The sequence below is a fragment of the Hyperolius riggenbachi genome, chromosome 3 (genome assembly GCF_040937935.1).
Source record: "Hyperolius riggenbachi isolate aHypRig1 chromosome 3, aHypRig1.pri, whole genome shotgun sequence".
NCBI classification, from domain to species: Eukaryota; Metazoa; Chordata; class Amphibia; order Anura; family Hyperoliidae; genus Hyperolius; species Hyperolius riggenbachi.
The window spans coordinates 90,202,886-90,217,954 of record NC_090648.1 but is presented as its reverse complement, the minus strand read 5'-3'; the positions used below and the strand labels follow the sequence as shown (position 1 = coordinate 90,217,954).

The 15,069-nt window shown below is 45.8% G+C and overlaps 1 protein-coding gene across 1 annotated transcript in view; it reads left to right on the top strand.

Moving 5' to 3' along the window:
• The first annotated feature begins 13,004 nt into the window (after positions 1-13,004).
• The window catches only part of LOC137561043 (C-type lectin domain family 4 member G-like), a 59,340-nt gene continuing 57,275 nt past the window's right edge, over positions 13,005-15,069 (top strand). The window contains exon 1 of the mRNA XM_068272263.1: positions 13,005-13,041. Coding sequence (XP_068128364.1) covers positions 13,008-13,041 — 34 coding nt within the window. The 5' untranslated portion in view covers positions 13,005-13,007. The remainder of the gene's footprint in view (positions 13,042-15,069) is intronic.

The window sequence follows — 15,069 nt, the reverse complement described above, 5'->3', positions numbered from 1 at the left end:
CCTTATCTGTGTCAGCTGACTGCCACAGCAGGGAGCTTATTTGCATATACAGGATGTTACCAATATGTCTGCTTCCAGGAAAGCAGGAAGTAGACATACTGCAGATTCATTGCATTGTATCAGCTGTAACAAAGAAATACTTTTCTGTAAAGGTTATTATGCTGCTGCTTGTCTTTTAAAGATGAGATGAAGTTCTGAGTTCAGCTTTGCTTTAACGTGGGATGGAACATCCCATTAACTGGAAAAAAAGTCATCCAATAAAAACTTACATTTTTACCTTACTTATCCTGTTGTTTTAAAGGACATCTGAAGCAAGAGGGATATGGAGGCTGCCATATTTATTTCCTTTAAAGCAATGCCAGTTGTCTGGCTATCCTGCTTATCCTCTGCCTCCAATACTTTAAGCTGTAGGCCCTGAAAAAGCATGCAGCAGATCAGGTCTTTCTGACATTACTGTCAGGTCTGACTGGATTGTTTGTTTGTTTCTGGTGCAAATCAGACACTACTGCAGCCAAAGACACCAGCAGAGCTGCCAGGCAACTGGTATTGTTTAACCTTCCAGTCGGTAAGCCCGAGCTGAGCTCGGGCTATGCCGCGCAGGAGGATTTCTCAGGCCCTGCTGGGCCGATTTGCATATTTTTTTTTTTGGTACACGCAGCTAGCACTTTGCCAGTTGCGTGTACTGCCCGATCGCCGAAGCTCCGTGCCTATTCACCGCTACCTACCGCGACGCCCCCCCACCCTAGACCCCATGCGCTGCCTGGCCAGTCAGTGCCAGGCAGCGCTGAGGAGTGGATCGGTGATGTCATCCCGCCCGTCGCCAGAACGGGATTTCCGGACGAGCTTGATCGCCGGAGGCGATCGAAGAGGGTAGGAGGATGCCGCTGCACAGTGGCTGTCATGTAGCTAGCGCTAGGCTAGCTACATGATTTAAAAAAAAAAATTCCATGTAATTTTTTACAATTGTGCCCTTACATACTTACAATTTGGAAATTCAATTGATTTACTGTTATCCGTTCAAAATGTCACATCATTTTCGAGTAATTGCGTGCCGACTTTAGCGGCTTTAGAGGCTATCATCACCAAAATTGCTAAGTATGTTAAGGGATATAGTGTAAATAACTTACAGTATAAGTAAAGAAAAAAAAGAATTTTTTAAAGAGATCTGGTAGTTTTTAAGAAAATAGATTTTAAAAATGCTATGGAAAGGGGGTTTTTAAACTCACAAAAATGGCAGTTTAAAAAACATTTTTCTTTTGTATTTTTAAAATCGATTATCTAAATAACTACAAAGTATTTTGGGAAAATGGCTTTTTAGACATATACCCACTATTCCCCTTAACATACGTAGCAATTTTTGTAATGATATAGCGTGTGTGGAGGCTGAAATGAGAAATATTTGGGGGTGGGGACATTTATTTCCTTTAACCCTCTTGGTGTTCAATTAAAACCGCCAGGGGGCAGCGCAGCACTTTTAAAAAAGGGCTCGCTACATGATAGCCGCTGAGCAGCGGCAGCTCTTCAGCCACTCCGATCGCTTCCGGCGATTGGAGTAAGCAGGAAATCCCGTTCAGAACGGGATTTCCTGCTGGGCTTCCCCGGTTGCCATGGCGACGGGGCGGGATGACGTCACTGACGGGATGTCATAGGGAATCCCGGGCCACCCCTCAGCGCTGCCTGGCCCTGATTGGCCAGGCTGCGCAAGGGGTCTGGAGGGGGGGGGCGCGCGACGTTGCGGATAGCGGCGGATCGGCGGCGAGCGGCAGCGATCGGATGTTACAAGCAGCTAGCAAAGTGCTATCTACTTGTAACAAAAAAAAAAATTATGCAAATCGGCCCAGCGGGGCCTGAGAAATCCTCCTGCGCAGGTTACCCCGAGCTGAGCGCAGGATAACCGGCAAGGAGGTTAAAATAACTTTTCAGCACTCTGCAATTAAAAAAGTAGCAACAAGTAGGTCAAGATTATTATTATTAATTTTTTATAATTATATATTTTATTGGTTGCTGGTGGTTTAAAAAGCATTTTATTGATAAGATGTCACCTAGGAGTACAAGTGAATTGTTTTTTACAATTGTAGAGTGCTGAAAAGTTATTTTTAACATAAGATGATTATTTACTAGGAAAAAAGTTAGGGCCCCATGTCTACTCTTAAATTGTTTGTCAGGAACCCTCATCTTGCACCCCAACCTTGGATCACCCACCCACAACCTTTTTCCAACCCCTCTGATTTTAAAGAACAAGTTAACTATCAAAGAAACTGTCCTTCTGTAAGCCTCACATACCTGTAGCGCTTTTAGCCAGCAACAATAGAAAGCTTTTCAGAGATCTCTTATCACAGCCTGTGTGAAAAATTGCTTTGTTTATAAGCTGTTTGTAACAGTTTGTGTCAGTGTCAGGCGAGAATCTAGAGCAGGGGTCTCAAACTCGCGGCCCGCGGGCCATTTGCGGCCCTCGTTACAATATTTTGTGGCCCTCGCCGGCAAAAGCTTCCTTATAGTTCGCTTCAGTGCTCCCAAGTAATCCGCCGCATCCCCGCCGCTAAACGAGGGCTGCAGAGCCCCCAAATCGCCCCGGGGGCAATCCGCCGGCATTTCCTGGAAGGGGCAGAGCTTTCAGCTTCAGCTCTGCCCCTCCTGACTTCAATCGCCGCACGGATCGGCGCCTCTCCCCGCCCCTATCTGTGAAGGAAGAGTGAGAGGGGCGGGCAGAGGCGGCGATGCGCCGCGATTGTGAAATCCCTTATGCGGCCCAGCCTCATCCTGACTTTGCCTCCTGCGGCCCCCCAGGTAAATTAGTTTGAGACCCCTGATCTAGAGCATGTAGCATGTAGCTAGGTTCCACTATTCACAGAGGAATGATTTACTGTTTGTTTCTGCCCTGCCCACACACACTGCTTTCTCACAGATCATATGAGAACAGCTGAGGGATTTGTCAGCTACAGAGAAAGGATCCGAAGAGAAGGACCTGTACTTTATTCCTGTTCTTGCATGCTCCCCCCCCCCCCCCCCCCCCCCATTCAGAATGAGCTCTTCCTGTCTGTAAACTGTTTAGTTTTCACTGCGAGGCAGAAGAGAGAGACAGAGGATCAGGAACACAGAGCTGCATCTGATGAGTTATTTACACACCTATTTGAAGCTATATTTATGCTTCTATCATTCTGAACACATTTTACTCACAGTATTACAGCCAGTGAAGATTGTTTCTATATACTGGAAGTGCTGGACACATATTCTTCACCTTTACTAAATCAGCCTCACTGGCGCATATGCAATTAACTTTTTCTCTTAAGTTTTCTACTAGAAGATATTTTTTCAACTACTTTTTAAACTATTTTTTCAGCACTTTGCAATACGAAAAAGTACTAACGAGTAGAGGGAAAAGTACTGTCACAATTATTATGAGTATTTTCTCACTTGTTGGTGGTTTAAAAGGCATTTTATTGACAAATATTGAAAATATCACCTAGGAGAAAACTCAGGAGAAAAAGTGAACTGCATATGGGCCACTGTATTTACATGTTATCCTTTTTGCATATCTGTATTTTTACTAAAGTATTAACTATTGAAAATGTATGTTGTGATTTGTACTTATTTTCAGAAGTTAATGTGTATACAAACATGGCTGAACTGTATGCACAGAAGATGGAAGAAAAACCAAAGCTCCAAGGTAAGGTTCCATACAGGGCAACCTCCTCTTCACTTATAGACAGCTAAATACACAAGGCACAGTTTACAGATTATTTGCTTTTTACTAACATAAGCTATTCGACATTTCTGCTAGGTATATCTGCATTGGCCAGTTGTGGTATTTTAAAGAGAAACCGTAAGGGCTTGTTTACACCTAAGGCCTTTTTTTCAGTCCTTAAAGTACTTGTGAAATGATTCCCTATGAGCAGGGGCGCCTCACCCACCAGGCACTACAAGCAGTTGCCTGGGGCGACATGAGGTGAAAAGACGCGACCCCCACTGCTGCTACAGTGATTGTGTATTTTTCTTATTTAAGCTCCCGACTTGCCCTGAGGGCTCAACATGTTGCCTCCATGTGCTCACTACAGTGCCTCCACCTCCATAGAAGCCCCCTCCTCCTCCCCAGCCACTAAAGCAATCGATACTGCGCTTTTCCACCATGCTCCTCCTCTAAAATACGCCCCTGCATCTCAGCAGCCACACGGGTAAAGTGTTTACCCAGCCTTTAACTCCGCCCCACCCGTCAATCCAGGAGCCAGCAGACCAGCCAGCATATGCCCCCCCTGACAGTCTGACCCCACCATGTGTCACTGGCTGCACAGACACTCGAGCGAGCCAGACAAGGGCAGATGCAGTCACAGTGAGAGTGGACACATTAGAATGTGAAGTGTCCATGTAGGAGCTCCCCCCCCCCCGGCCCCCCTACAAGAGTTTAACACAGCCCTGGGAGCCAGGAGGAATGGCAGTGGCTTTTGCTCCTGCTTGGGAGATACTATAGGCTGCATGCACGGACAGAAGAGAAGGTATGCAGGCAGCCTGATGAACATGAACACATCCTGTCCTGTGTGCAGACCACTGTTTACTATTGGGATAGCTGCAAGAATGTGTCCTGCTGCTTTGATTGGAGAAGTTTATGTGAAAGCTGGTTAGGCTGTAACCTGCTGTGTTTCAGTGCTCTCCCCCCCCCCCCCCACCCTCCTCCATCTTGTGCTCTCTCCCTCCCCCTCTCTTTCATCCTGCTCTGTCTCTACTCCCTCTCTCCTCTTCCATTTTGCACTGTCTCCCCCCCCCCCCCTCTCTTTTCCTCTGCTCCCTCTTCCATCTGCACACAGCACTGTGTACAGAGTATATATAGTCTTGTCACTAACTGTCCCTTGGAGCAGCTCACAATCTAGTCCCTACCATAGTCTTATGTTTATGTATGCATCGTGTATGTATCGTAGTCTAGGGCCAATTTATAGGGGGAAGCCAATGAACTTATCTGTATGTTTATGGGATGTGGGAGGAAACCGAAGTGCCTGGGGGGAAACCCATGTATACATGGGGAGAACATACAGTACAAATTCCTTGCAGATGTTTACTTGGATGGAATTCGAACCAGGGACCCATCGCTGCAAGGCGAGAGCGCTAACCACTATGCCACGGTGCTGCCCCTTATGCTTTTGCTGTTTTATGCTGTCTCTCCCTTCCCCTCTCTGTTTCTCTGCCCCCCTCTTCCATCTTAGGCGGTCTCTCCCCCCCCCCCTCTTTGTTCCTCTGCCCCTCTTTCATCTGATGCTGTCTCTCTCCCCCTCTTCTCTTTCCCTCTGTCCTCCTCTTCTATCTTATGCTGTCTCTCCCTCCCTGCCCCCTCTCTCTTCCTCTGTCCCCCTCTTCCATCTTATTTTCTCAACGCCAGAGGCACCTGGTGCACGAGGGCGACCAGTCGGTTGCATGGAGCGCAGGGGCCCCCGTGCTGCCCCGGGGGTGGGTATTGGGGTAAAACGCTGGCGCATTACGATTATTTTCTGGTGAAATGTTTCCGCATTATGATTATTTTCTGGTGAAATGCTGGCACATTATGATCATTTTCTGGTGAATCGCTGCTGCATTATGATTATTTTCAAGGGGGAGGGGGGGGGGGCACAGTTTTTTTTCGCCTGGAGTGACAAAATGGCTAGAGGCGCCCCTGCCTATGAGAGTGTTCACATCTGAGCGGTTTGATTCCGATCTGCTCAGCAAAGCGCTGCCTGTACCATTTTTGGGTGCAATTTGCCTCAATGGAAGGCATGGGGAAATCGCAAAGCGCTTGAAAAAACACTTATATAGCAATTTCCCCATTGCTTTTATGACTGACATCAGGAAGTTAAAAAATGGAATCGCTCTGCAAAAGCGCTTACAAAAGCTCTTTATACAAAATCGAAGTGCGCAGGTAAGCGACGGGAGGGGGAAATAAAGTGCAAAAAAAATGAAAATCACTGGCGTCAGCAATTTCGATTTTAGATGTGAACAAGCCCTAACCAAGAGTTGAACTTCATCCCAATCAGTAGCTGATACTCCTTTTCCCATGAGAAATCTATTCCTTTTCTCAAACGGATCATCAGGGGGCTCTGTATGGCTGATTTTGTGGTGAAACCCCTCCCACAGTGTGATGTCAGTGCCTGAAAGCTCTGAGGTCCTGACATCGCACTGTGGGAACCTTGTTGCATTGTGGCAAACAACAGCTGTTTCCAACTGCCAAAAAAGCAAGCAGCATCTCCTTCCACTGACATCACCTGCCAGCAGTAAAAATGTCACCATATGATAAATGTCAGAATGTAAATCAGGGAGAGGAAAGATTTTACAATGGGCAAACACTGACTAAATCCTTTATATTATAAAAAATAAACACTTTTTTAATTACATTATTTTCACTGGAGTTCCTCTTTAAGTCAAACATGGGATTGGATGTTATGCTTTGAGGATAAATTCCTGTACAAAGTTACTACTAGCAATGAGTCAATATCACAGGGCCCCTTCCCTTGGATCCAACCTTCCCTTGTGGCCACTATAAGATTCCTTCCCTCTCCCATAGTAAGTGTGGCCAGCACACTTTCCCCTATACTCCTTCCCATTTTGCTGAGTAGTGCAGAGAAGCGCTGTAATATTTACATGCTCTAGCACTGGGTGTTTCTCCTCTGCTCTTCCTGCAGTTGCATAAGGCTTCCAAGTCTTCTTCCTTGTCATGTGACATGCATCAGGAGCTGGATACAGGTACGCAGTTTGGAAGAGAAGAGCAGAGGGCACCTGACCCAGTACTGAAGCAGGTATTTATTACATTATTGTGCTGCACTACTATGCAGAAAGGGAGTGTTGGAGAGAGGATGCCCACTGGGACCCTCCAGCCCCCAGGCAACCATTCCCCCTGCAGTCAGTTTGCTGTCAGATATAGTATAGGACTTATAGTTTAGATAATTTCAGAGATATTTTGAAATACCCATATATACATATAAGCCGACCCAAGTATAAGCCGAGGTACCCACTTTTCCCTCAGAAACCGGGAAATGGTGATTGACTGGCATATAAGCCCCTCCCCAGTATAGTCCCCTCCACAGTAGACAGATGTGCCCCAGTAAAAGTCAGATCCCCTCCCCATAGCCAGGTGTTCCCCAAGGATGATACAGCTGTGTCTCAAGATGCCACTGGAAGGTGTCATAGATACTGTATGCGATAAAGTGATCAGTCCCTGATCAGTGCACCACTGACTCATTGCTTGCACGCTCTGCTCTACAAGCCAGGGCACACAGGTAGTCTTGAGCAGCGCACTCTGCGTACCATGTTGCAGGGGATGAGGGGAATAAACACAGCAGGGAGCCAGCTGGTAAGAGCAGGATCACTAGTGCAAGATCCTTAGGCTCCTCTGCCATTAAGAAAACCTGCTCCACCATCCGTTCTGCTCCATTGACTCACATATAAGCCGAGGGGGTAACTTTTCAGCACATTTTTTGTGCTGAAAATTTAGGCTTATACATGAGTATATAAGGTATATAAAAGATGTGGGAACAAGTGAGAAAAGTAATCAACACATTAATGGGGACGTGTGAAACAACTCCTAAAACAACTTATTCATAAATTTTTTTGCTTATAAATATTTCAGAGTTTCAAATAGCAAAGAAAAAAGAAGACTGGGTCCTACGGATCTTGGTGGTCCTCCTTATCATAATGTCCTTTATTCTGATCATCTTTACAAGTGTCCTGTTTGTATACTGTGAGTATCGGTCATACAGTTGTGTAACATTTGCACTCTTTCTAAAAGGACTGAAAAGAGAGAAATACATTTTTGCTTTCCCCCCAGATATATCACATTTATCCTGATTTTTTATTTTCATGGCCATTGTTACAAAATTGTGAAAAAAAACTGCATGTTTAACTGTAAAACAGAATGGTAAATCAGTGCATGGGTTTATCTGGGTGCTGGAAGATCTCCTCAAGTTCACAGAGAAACTTGCATATGATGACTTCAGTGCTTCCTGTCATTACGCAAAAAGTCACTTCTCTTTCCTTTAAATAGTTCACACTGTAAGTCTGTAACATCCTAACAGCCTTGTTTTAAAACACACCATACAATATTTCAAACTGCTTAAAGTGTACCTGAGACAAAGGGATAAAATAATTTTTACTTACCTAAGGCTTGTTTCAGTCCCCTGTAGTCTGTATGTTTTCTTGCCGTCTTCCCAGTCCCCTTGGGTTATGCCACTATGAGCACCGTAAAGACCGTGATTTGGCTCAGTTGCGGACTACTGCGCATGCATGGTCCCAGCTTTGTGCACCAACCAATTGTGCTTCCATCGTCCGGACCGCACTGCGCATGCACAGTTTGTTAAGACTGTAACTACACTTGCGCAGAACACAACCAGCTATGGAAGCGCGATGGAGGAATCAGAATCAGATTTTATTTCGCCAAGTGCAGCAGTTGCCACACTCGGAATTGTTTGTGGTACACATCGGCATAGAGCATTGTACATCAAAGCATGCAATGACGAGCAGACAAAGACATTAAACAAGGTAGTGCAAAAAACATGTGCAGTCAAAGGAACGCAGCCTAGAACTGTGCATGTGCAGTGGATTGTAACCCAGCAAGCTACAAATTCTTGTATCATATCCAACAGTGGGGTATTCCACAATGCTGTACCCCCTGCTTGCTTCTTCATACCATAGCCCCACACTATCCATTGGAGCCAACACTAGAGAAGAACAGTGAATGGTTGTTACATCCATGCCCTCCACCAATGAAACAAAGGAGAGAGAATGAAGAAGGTAGAAGGCATCATGGGAAGTTGACCTCTATGATGATGTAGGAGCCTACACCCAGAATACCCTATACACCTACCTCGAAAACACACCATGTGACATCAGCACCATTGCTAGGATCCCAGGAGATCTGGGGCACTTCTGGGCACCAGGTCATGGGTGGGGCCATGGGTGAAGGAGCGGAGTGAAGGAGCGATCGCCGGCCGGGACAAGGTAATGTATGCATCTGCACATATCCTCCCTCCAGCTAGTCCTACTCCCTCCAGTGTACCGCTGCCTCTCCCCCACCAACACCGCTGCCTAAAACTATCTCCCTGAATTTTTTAAGACTTATAACGCTATTTAGAGTTATAAGTGTAACGCACACTGCCTGCACCATTTTTTTAAATTTATAGCGCTAAATAACGTTATATACAGTAATTGAAGTCAATGAGGTGCCAATTCTATCCTCGCGGCACTGTGCGCCATTTTTATCTGATCCGTACCACACTGCAGTGCAGTAATGCACCACATACAGCGATATTTACAGTGTGGCAACTGTGTTCCCACATAAAAATATCATAAATAGGCAGCATTTTAGAATAATTGGCAAAGTGTTCCTTCACTTGGCTTCTGTGCTGGCCTGGGTGCTGTGCTCGGCTGGCCTGGTGGTGATACTGTGCTGGCTGGCCTGGTTGGCAGTGATGTGTGCTGGGTTGGCTAGCAGTGATGTTGGGCTGTCTGGCAGTGATGCTAACTGGCTGGTGGTGATGCTGGCTGCCGGTGATGCTGGCTAGCTGGACATAATGCTGACTGATTGACTGTGATGCTGGGCTTGCTGGCCTGGCTGGGGGTGTTGCTGGTCTGGCTGGCTTAGCTGGAAGTGATGCTGGTCTTGCTGGCCTGGCTGGTGGTGATGCTGGTCTGGCTGATGGTGATGGTGTGCTGGCTGGTGGTGATGCTGGGATGGTGGTGATGCTGATGTGTGGCCTGGCTTGCTATGTGAGGAATTCAAATGGTGGGGGATGCCAGAGCGATGTCTCCATTGTTATGGAACCAAGTCCCCACCATTACAGCGGGCAGTGTCCTGTGCACAGGAGAACTTACCTAGCTTGCAGGACACAGAGACAGAGCAACAGATGCATTCCATTGCCCGGCAGCAGACGTCACATGGGGCTGGGCAGCCAATAAAGGAAAAGTGAGACTCACTTCTCCCTTACTGGCTGCCGGGCCCCATCGGATGTCTACCACCAGGCAGTGGAATGCATCTGTAGCTCCACCCCTGCATGCCTCTGTCTCTTGCATGCTTCCGCTCCCTGCACAGCGGCCACTGTAATGGTAGTGACATGGTGCTATAGCAACGAAGATACCACTCTGGCGTCCCTGAACATTCGAGCATTCTGGCAGGGCAACATTTGGGGCACCACTACGATAAATTCAAGGTAGTGCGCTGGATATATTGGCCGAAGGAGGAACCTGTGTGTCTGGCTTTAAATAACTGTTAACTGAGACAATCCCTATTAGCAAATTCATGACAAAGTTGAGATGTTAATAGGTGGCCAGAGCATTCCTTTGTGGATTACATTTCCTGGCTAACAGAAATTGGGGTTGATTCACTAAGAAAACTGTTACTCTCGCTATTTAACCTTGCGCACCTTAATGCATGCTACGTGCACTATTGGCAGCATAGCGTGCATTATTACCTAAGGTCAGAGGAGCGCTCGCTATGCACAGCATAGTGAGTGCTTAGCCAATAGTGGGCGCCAGTGGTGCTCGGATAATTTCCGAATACGGAATAGCCGTGATTAACTAGCATTTTTCCACTATTCAACTGCCGAATCCGAATTCGTGATCGATTCTGGATCACAGAAACCGGCCATGGAAATTCCGTGATTGCAAGTATTTGGAATTCGGTTACGGCCGTGATCGTGGTGAAAATCCAAGATTAGGTTGTGATTGGCAGAAATAGGCAGAATTGACCTCCCTGGGCCAATCAGAGGCCCCCCAGCCAGGCCCTAGCAACCAATCATAGGAGGGGAGGCTCTGCCCTCCCCTCCTGTATATAAAGTGGGGGCCATTTCCAGAGTTCCATCCTTGCTAGACTCCGAGGCACTGAGAGGATCATCTCCAGGCTATATTGTACATTAGCAAGAGCGTTTTCAGTCCTTACATTGCCCTTATACTGTATCTGATACTTGTATTCAACTAGCTAGCCAGTGAGTGATTACTTAAGTCAGCCCCACGCTTGCTGTGATATCCACCCGCGGACATCCACCTGCCAGGTGCCATTGGGACTCACCTTCACCTTTGTGATTGCTTAAAGTGTATTTCCCTGTTTAAAACCACTTACTACCAATTAATAGTCACATTTAAAGTGTTGATTTAACTTTAAAATATATTTTCACAAAAACTAAAAGTTCTTTTTGGAATTTTGTTTAAGTTGTAGCCTCTTCTCAACTTTATTATCCATGCAATTTGAGGGATTGTAGCATGTATGGGGGCTTTAATAATAGCTTAAACACTCTTCCGTGATCACGGCCGTGAATTTCCGTGATTGCCTCATTCACGGAAAAACTCTGAGTTGAATTCGTAAGTCCGTTTCAAATTCAGAAATTAATCACGGAATTTCCTGATTCTTTTTCAGTCACGGCCGAATAGTCGAATCCGTGATTGGGGAGTATCCGAGCAGCACTGGTGGGCGCTCCATTCATCCCACCCTGGACCCCTTTGGGTCCAGTAACTTTAAAGGAAGTGATCCTGCACTTTGATTGGCCCAATAGGCTGCCTGTCATGACTGCCTGTCTATTGGGTCGGGCTTGTGCTTACAGACAACACATTTACATGTTGACATTTACATGTTACATAATGTGCATTACATATATGCATTACAGCTATCATTCATATATTTTATATTGTTTTCTTCTGCTTTCTACACAGATAAAAGTATGAAAGAGGAAATATCTCACCTTCAAAATAATGGTAAATAGTTAAAAAGCTGATTATGCTTTTTTGCTACTGAAATGCTTCTTTGATACTTACAAGAAATAATTAATGGATTATGCAAAATTAATTGTAATATAAAATTATAATTACTGTATTTTTCGGACTATAAGGTACACTTTTCTTCCCCAAAACTGGGGGAAAAAGTCAGTGCATCTTATAGTCCGAATAATGCAATGTGAAAAGCGCCAGGTGCCCCAGGTGTCCCCCCACAAATACTGACATATTGCAGCAGTCTGTTGGCACCAGTCTGTCCAGTCTCTGTGGGAGTCGGAAGCCAGGGCTGCTGCTGAGGTATGGCTGGCAAGAGGTACATGCCGCTCCCACTCAGCTGGTGCAGAAGTAGCTGCACATAGAGAGCCTTCAGCAGGCTCGAGAAGCCATCTTCCAATCAGGCGGGGGGTGCTGCCCCAGACCCACCAATCATGGCTGCTCACTGCTCCCTTTCTTAACTGGAGTCGATGAACAGTTCACGGATGGGACCACGGCTACAACATTGGGGTCACTCCCTGCACTCCCTCAGTAGCAGTGACATCTGATAGGTTCCTGCTTCTGAGGGAGTGCAGGGATTGGCCCTAATGGCCCCCCTGCACCATAGACTCACCAGATTTAGTATATATTTTGCCTTGTTTGATCTCCTTCCATCAGGTAAAAGTCTTAGATCAATCCGCATACAAACAAACAGACTGAAAACCAGCTATTTCCCATCCGCCATAAACTTGATGAACTCTGAATCCTCTCTGAAATAATTAACACTGTGCACAAATTGTTTAAATATCTGTAATACCTGGCATACTTGTATAATTTCTTATCTTTCTACGTTTGTTACTATCACTATGCTCCCTATATGCACCATGGGGTTGTCATGAAAAGTAATTTCGTTGTGTTACACAATGACAATAAAGTGTTTGACTCTTGATTCTATGGCTTTTCTCCTTTAAACGTAGGTGCTTCTTATAGTCCCTAGCTTCTTATAGTCCGAAAAAATACTGTGTGCCTATAATTGGTAAATTTACACCAAATTTCATGTAATGGTAATTAGGAGATTATGATTATCACTAATGCTAAAAACATGCATGTTTTTCTGTGTGTGAACATACATAGCGTGTGGGAAAATTCACACAGTGCAAGTGGAGATGAGACCTATATTCATTTATGCTGCAACCCTCTGACTGAACTCTAACCACAGTGCAATCCACAGACAGCTCATGTCACATGTCACATATAATGTGCAGTACGGCTTTCAGTCATATATTTATCTTGTTTTCTTCTGTTTCCTCCCAGATAAAAGTATGAGCGAGGAAATATTTCAGCTTCAAAATAATGGTAAGTTGTCATAAAGCCAGTGTTGCATTCTTGCTACTGAAATGTCCCTTTGGTATCCCTAACAGTAAGATTTTAATGCATAGGAAATTCTAGTTTATCAAATTGGTATTCATAATTTTAAAGTGCACTTGTCATTTTGTAGTAACATTTCCAGTAATTTCCACCAATTTCCTTCCTGCACTTATGTCCCAATCTACTCCTTTAGCCAAGCCCCTGCTAAGAGGCGCCAGGGTTTAGAGGGGAAAAATCAGGGGAAAAAAATACTAAACCTGGTAACCTGGTGCGTCTACAGTGCAGGGGTGTCTTAGAGACCCCCACCCCTCTCCAAACTGTCTCTAAGTTGCACTGACCAGCTACACTAACCCCTGCTGCACCCACCGGCTAAGCTACACTACACTGCACTATACTAATCCCAGCTGCTCTACCAGCTAAGCTACACTACAGACTACAGTACAGACTACATTACACTGCACTGACACTTCTCACCTGATCCTGCCACCATGCCCCTCTCCCCTTGATTCAGCCTCTGTACACATTCATACTTCTCACTAATCTCCTCACACTCCCACAACCCTAAACTACTCTTTGCTACATTCAACTCCCTCCTCTGGCCCCCACCTCCCACTCCCTGCATTTCTGCCGAGGACTTTGTCTCCTTCTTTAGTGATAAAATCACCAACATCCGAAAAAACTTTAACCAGTAGCCTACTCTTTCCTTACATATTCCAAACCTTACATCCTCCCTGACAACCTTCTCCCCACTAATTGAACTTACTGTCTCCTCTCTCATCTCTAAATCACGTCCCACTACATGCCCCCTTGACCCCATGCCCTCTCACCTCATTACTCATTATTCCTCTACTATCTCACCTGCCTTAACCACCCTCTTCAACCTTTCTCTCCCCAGAGGCATAGTTCCATCCTCCTTCAAACAAGCCCTTATTACGCCCATACTGAAAAAAAACTTTTCTTGACCCCTCTTCCCTGCCCAACTACCGACCCATTACTCTCCTCCCCTTCTCTTCTAAACTACTTGAGCGCCACGTCTACAATGACTTAGTCCGTCACCTCACTGCCAATTCTCTGTTTGATGACCTTCAATCTGGATTCCGCCCCAGCCACTCAACAGAAACTGCCCTACTTAAAGTAACCAATGACCTGGCGACTGCTAAATCTAAAGGCCTCTACTCTATTCTCATCCTCCCAGACCTCTCTTCCGCTTTTGACACTGTGGACCACCCCCTACTTCTCCAAATCCTCTCATCCATGGGCATTCAGGGTCTTGCTCTCTCCTGGCTTTCCTCCTACCTCTCAGATAGGACCTTCAGAGTTGCCTACTCCGTCACCACCTCCTCTCCATGTCCTCACACTGTTGGCATTTCCCAAGGCTCAGTCCTCGGACCTCTTCTTTTCTCTATCTACACATATGGTCTCGGTAAGCTCATCAGCTCCTTTGGTTTTCAATATCACCTATACGCTGATGATACCCAGATCTACATTTCAGCACCTGACTTGGACACCTTAACAGCTCGTGTCCCAGACTGTTTCAATGCCATCGCCTCCTTCATATCCTCCTGTTTTCTAAAACTCAATATGGACAAGACTGAAATAGTAGTCTTCCCACCTCACAACTCAATGCCCCTGCCAGACATCTCTATTTCTGTTGATGGCACTTCCATAACGCCTGTCCCCCAGGCTCGCTGTCTAGGTGTAATTTTGGACTCAAGTCTCTCATTTCACACAATGAAAAACTCTCCTCCTCTTGTCGCCTCCACCTAAAAAACATTTCCCGCATCCGCCTTTTTTCTAACACAGGACACTACGAAACTTCTGTTGCATGCCCTGATCATTTCCCGACTAGACTATTGCAACTCTCTGGTCTGCGGTCTCCCTGCCAACCATTTAGCCCCGCTAGAGTCTGTTATGAACTTTGCTGCATGACTCATCCACCTCTCCTCACGCTTCTCCAGCCCAAGCCCCCTCTGTCAGACCCCTTCAATGGTTGCCAGCTACACAAAGGATACAATT